Source organism: Drosophila pseudoobscura, chromosome X (assembly GCF_009870125.1).
Source record: "Drosophila pseudoobscura strain MV-25-SWS-2005 chromosome X, UCI_Dpse_MV25, whole genome shotgun sequence".
Lineage (NCBI taxonomy): Eukaryota > Metazoa > Arthropoda > Insecta > Diptera > Drosophilidae > Drosophila > Drosophila pseudoobscura.
The window spans coordinates 65,365,583-65,371,635 of NC_046683.1; the positions used below are offsets into that span (position 1 = coordinate 65,365,583).

General features: G+C 48.9%; 1 protein-coding gene across 1 annotated transcript; it reads right to left on the minus strand.

The window, feature by feature from the left end:
* Window positions 1-1,171: 1,171 nt before the first annotated feature.
* Window positions 1,172-1,507, minus strand: LOC6900099 (enhancer of rudimentary homolog). The gene has a single exon (XM_002135421.2). The coding sequence runs from the start codon at window positions 1,505-1,507 to the stop codon at window positions 1,172-1,174; it is 336 nt and encodes a 111-aa protein (XP_002135457.2).
* Window positions 1,508-6,053: the final 4,546 nt, after the last annotated feature.

Consider the following 6,053-nt stretch of genomic DNA (forward strand, 5'->3'; position numbering starts at 1 on the left):
AAAACACAAAAAAAACTTAACTGCTTGAGATTTCACATCAGGAGAGGCAGCCGACGGCAGCAGCGATTGAGATTGAGATCCAAAATAAAGTACGGTGAAAGCCCCTGGAGAGGGGGGAACCCTAAATACCAAAGCGAGGCTTGCCGCGCCAGCGAGTGTTCACTGTACGAGGGTTATGCACAGCTTTTTGGAGCGGGAGGAGCGGGTCGGAGGACCTTGTGTATTAATTATTATTTATTAATTATTATTCAAACATTGTAAGACAATCTTTGCAGATCTCTCTCTCCCTCCCTCTCTCTATCTCTCTCTCTCTCTTTCTGTTTCGTTTCCTTTGTTATCCCGTTTATTGCACACTGCGTGGATTTCGCAATTCGAGATGAAAGTTTTTGTCGCATGCATTAACCGATTACATCACAGAGCAAGAGCAAGACGGAGAGCGAGATAAAAGAGAGGGTGGCTGGATGGAGGGGGGGGGCATGAATGATACCCAACTGAGGCAGTCAGTCATTCAGTCAGTACAACAGTCAGTTCAGTTGGTCAAACGTGTTTACATAAAGCTAAATATAGACACGGACAAATGTACAAACAGGACGAACAGACACAGGCCGAGGCACAGGCCGAGGCAGGATGGGGCGGCTGGGGAGGCTGGGGGGGGGGGGGGGGCTGGGGCGCCGGGACTTGGATGGAAAGCCAGTCAAATGGTCTTGTTAATTTCCATTTTTCTATGCAAATTCCGACTTCCTCGACACACACACACACACGGCGACAGTCGAAAATGGCAATAAATGCAACAAACAAAACAAAAATTTGACTTGCCATAAAAATTGTAAATCCAAAAGAGATGGCGATACCAGAAGGAAGAGAGTGCGAGAGTGCCGCCACAGTGGGCGTCTGTTAGGCAACCTCTGTGGGGGCATGGACACATGACACACACAGACAGAGACAGCAACAGAGACAGAGACAGCAACAGGCAGGGAGAAAAGTCAACGTGCAAAAATAACAAACAACTGTCAAATGTCTGACAAACGAGACAAGGAAAGAGACACACAACTTGCAACAGCAACAACAAGAGGAAGAGAGCCCCCCCCCCCACCACCAACCCCACTCTGCTGCGGTCCAGCGAAGAGAGAGAGAGGGAGAGTCTTAATTAAAGTCTTTTATTGTTCTAGCATCAGGCCTCTTCTTCCCAGGACTTGCGTTCCTTTTTAAAGGTGCGGCCCATATTGGCAAATATCTGCTCCTTGATCCACTGCTTGTTGCGCGGCACGTACTCGCTGGCGCCCTCCTGCTGCACCAGGCAGACGATGTCCTTCAGCTCGTCCATGAAGTCGAACAGCTCGGCGATGTCGTAGTGGATGACAGGCATCTCGGGGTACTTGCGCTCCAGAAGCGATTCGTAGATGGCGCACACGCGATCCACGCAGTCGTCGATGCTCTGGAAACGGGCGTAGGTGCGCTTCTCCAGACGCTCGTCGGGCTGGATCAGTAGAAGAATTGTGCACGGCATTTTCGGTAATCACAAAGGGCTGGGAATGTCAGAAATCAAGTAACATTTCTGTGAGGTGCAACGCCTGCTGGGATTTGATATGCTTCTTCCCAAAGGAACTTCCCTTAGAAGGGCCTGCCCATCGCCAGGACGAAGGAGTTCCAGAGAGAGCGCAACAATGCCGGCAACTTTTTAATGGATAAACTTTTGATGGCCACAACTTCCCGTAACTGTTTACGCCAGTCTTGGGCTTTCATTTGATTTGATATCCCCGGGGAAATCCAACCATTATCACTTTAAGCCTCGTATTCAACAATTTTCAGTTGATTTTATTACGTTTTTATGCGTTTTATTTGATTTCTTTCCATTTGAGAGAGCGTAGAGGCAGCGGCAGAGGCAGAGGCAGAGCAATCAACAGCGGCAGCGAGAGTGCAGCTACAGTTAAAGCAGAGCTGGTGATTGGGTGAGCGGGAGAGCGGGGCGTCGCGACAGTCAGAGCGAAAAGTATGCAGACGAAAGAATGCTGAAATTGAAGAAGCGCGCGAGCTGCAGTGGAGACTTGCATAACAAACTGTTTGTCGGCGTGTCTGCGTGTGTGTGTGTGTGCGAGCACCTCCTCTGCTGGCGCTGCGGCTGACGTCTGCTGGCGCTGCCGCCGCCGTCTGCTGTCGCTGCCGTCGCTGCTGCTGCTGTTATCAAACGGTTATTGTCAGTGGCTTCTGTTTGGCGTTGGAATACCCTTTGGGCGGGGCATATTAGCACGCTGCTGAAAGTTGTACAGCCTGAAGGGGGTGTATATATAAATATTAGTGGTATTCCAGCCACTGCTTTTGTTGAGAAAGAGTTTTTCGAGTAATTTTTGTACCTTTGTAGTGGATTTAAAATCCGTTGTCTTGCTTTTGCCTAATGCTATTTGTTATTGCATCGTCTGCCGCAATGTCTCCGCCTGGCAGACATCGTCTCCGTCTCCGTCTCCGTCGTGGCATGCGGTTGTCTACTTATGAGATGCCTGCCTGGCGGTGGAGGGGGAGGGGGAGGGGGATGGGGTAGGGGTAGGTGGTGCACATGGGGCATGGCATGTCATTTCTTGGCTTCGTCGAGCATCTGTGGCATTTCTCAAATTTGCTTTTGTGTATTCCCTCCCATTGGTATTTCCCCACAATCCGCAATCCGAAAACCGAAAACCGAAATCCCATCCTCATTTTACTTTTTGTTGTGCTGCAGATTTATAATTGCCAAATGCCGATCGGTGTGAACCCCCGACGACGACGACGACGACGAATGCAAATCACATCACAACACATCACGTATACGAGCTGTGGGCCAGGTGGTGAGAATCCACCACCGGCACCACCGGCACCCAGTGATTGACTCTGATTGGGAATCCAATCCGCGGTGCCTGGAAAACTATAAATTATTTGAACGCTTCAACTTACGGGGAGTCGTTTTTTTTTTTTTTTTCTGTGTGCCTTTTTCCCTGCCGCCTCAAAATGCAGCTCATTATTTGGATAAAAACGCGGCCTGTCAAAATTGTATGGGGGGGTAAAAGCTAGGCCTGAAAAACAAAGGAAAGAAAAGGAAAAACAATGAAAATACAATCGCAGACAACAAGCCAAAGAGTCGGAGTCGGAGGCAGAGGCAGAGTCAGAGCCAAAAAGCCAGAGCCAGAGCCTGAACAACGGAGTTAGTCGTTTGGTCTATTAGTAGAGCCCCCCCGACAGGCGGCAGCAACGACGACGACGACTACGACGACGACGACTGCCGCATAATGAAAGCGAAAATTTAAATTTTTTGATACAATTTGCAATTTGGTTTTCCTCCTCCGTTTTTTTTTTCCTACTCCTACTCCATCATTCAGCGGGCGATCGGCGGCGGCGGCGGCCCGAGAGAGACTCCAGTCGACAACTCGACAAAGAAAACAATTCATCATGTTGTACATAGAGGAACCTTCCTCCAGTGGAGCTGCGGCTTCAATTTATGCGGCGCTTAAATCGATTGCTTTGCCACATTGCAGCAATTGGAGGAGGCTCTCCCGCTCCCTCTCCCTCCGGTGCCCCCTCCAAACTATGTGCCGCGCGAGAGATCTCTCGTTGTTGTCGTTGAACCGTAAAACTCAAATATGAAGAAGGTGGAGGGGGTAGGGGAGGGGGAAATGGGTGCCCGGCTGGGGCAAGTGGGTGATGGTTGGCTGATGGTGATGCTTTGCGGGTGGACAGAGCCTGCGACGGCACTGGACTGCACTGGACTGCCGTTTGAGTGACCGCACGGACCGCGAGCCCGGCGAACCGCGAAGATTGGACCACGGAACAGGCTCTTGCTTCATTAAGCTATTCATCCATCCATCCATCCATCCATTCGGTCCACTGCTCTGATCGTGTTGTTTTATTTCGCTCTTAAATCTGCCGCTAACTAGATGTCGCAATTGAAAGTGAGCTGTCAAATATTGTCTGTCCTGTCGTGTCCCCCGTCCCGTCCTGTCCTCTCCTGGCTGTGTGGGAGAGTCGAGTGGAGCATAGAGCCTCATTATAATGAAGGAAAGGATTTCAGATCGCTTGTGGCACTGTGGACTCCCGTTGCTGGTTGGCTCAAGGCGGAAGTGTGGCGGGTTTTGAGAAGAGAATCTCCTAAGGGGGGAGTTCTAAGGGAAGGTTTTCCGCCTTCCGAGTGGGAACTTCTCCAACAAAAACCCAAAACTTTCCAAAGAACTATATGTATTCCCGTTAAGATAGAGCAAGCGCCAAAAATAACCTTCTTTGTTCGAAGAGTTCGCTCATTTATGAATCAAAGATCAAGTTCAGGCAAAGCCAAAGAGAATGGCCAGGCACTCGATGGTGAGACGATCCTCAATCAAAGTTCAAGGTGTTGCCAATGCCAAGGACATGGTCGAAACGCAGTTCCGGCTTCGATTGAGGGGCCTTCTCGGAGAGGCACTCCAAAAAAAAGCCAAAAAAAGGTGCTGCTGGCGGCGGTGGTCATGTGCAAATTTAATTACTGACTCAATGGTCCGCTGGCACCGCTCCTAAGGCCTGCGGCTAGACAGCCAATCGACAAGACAAAAGGTTACAAGCCACAAAGGAGAGCCCTCGCGACTGCCAGACGATGCGAATACCCTGGAAAAAGTTAGACAGAAGTGATTCCAAAATAGAGGTATTCCTGAGTGCCGTTTCGAGATACCTTTCCCCATTTGGAGACCACAGATCTGTGGAATTGTGGGGCAGCTGGCAGCTGGCAGCGCTGCTCATAATTGTTAATAATAATTTATGCTAATTTTATTTTTAGCACCTTTTCAGCTTACGCTTGGGTTTCACCGATTTATAATGTTTTGTGATTTGTAAGACAAACACCAAAGACCCCAAGGGGGCCCCAAAAGGGGGCTGCTGGCGAATTCTGTCTCTCGCTTGTTGGCGCTGGAATGTGGCCAGCACTTTTTGGCCAGAAGAAACGTGTTTTCTAACAAAGGCCGCGGCTTAATGGGTCGACAAATACAAGCCGGTAATAAATAAATAATAAAAGAAAATCCCCCCCAAAAAAAAAAGATGTATCTGTGTGTGTGTGTGTGTGTGTATCTGTGTGTGCGACACTTGATCTGTGGCTGGGAATCGCCTCGGGAAGGATGGTGGCTGGTGGCTGGTGGCTGGCGGATGGCATCGTGTATGTATATGTGGGCGATGATCTCACCATCAGAGCCATTTAATTGGCTTCAAGCCGAACCGAACCGAGCCACGGGCCCTATGCGGCCACCATCTATCTAGATACATATGTATCTGGGCGCTTTCTGTTGACCGAATTCGGAAGATGAATGTGCCACAGATGCATGGGGAGCGCGACTCGCCCCATCGTCAGGGCCATAAAAATCAAGTTATCTCGTAATTTGATTAAATTCGTAATTGTTTATGCAAATTTCACGCGCCTCTGACGCACAGACAAAAAAAAAAAAAGATACACTGCCACTTAATTTCCATGGAAAATATGCACATGCGGAAACCCCCCCAATGCATTTTCATTTGCATTTGCATTAGAATTCTGATTGAATGGCATACATGGCGGCGCACCGTACGCGCAATTATGGCTCTCACTGTCTCGCTGACATTTCCTAGACGGTGCCTCCCCCCCCCCCCCCCCCCCACACACACCGTTAAAGGTTCTCTTGGCCACAGGGTGCCCCGGGAGACTTTCAACCTCATCATTTTTAGATATTTTTTGAATTTTTAATTAACCCATTTATAGTCATTTGGACATCCGGCAATTCGGCCGATTCGTGGAGGAAATGACTACCAAATGCCGCTACTAAGATTGAAAAATCCCAAAAGCCACCAAAATGTATCTCATCTGGCATTGCGAAAAAAAGGCACAAAGCAAAAATCATACAGTAAGCACTCGGATGTGTTGTTCTTTGATCGGAGCACCCCAAGTCCCATTGTATTCCTCTCAGATCTCCATTTAGGAGTCCCAAATCTCGTTTGGAAGAGTTAAAGGATGTGAAAAATGGCTTTAAACTTAAAGAAACTTTAGTTAAAAATGTTCCGAGAGACCCCTGTAGTACCACAAAAAAGAAGCAGTTGCCGCC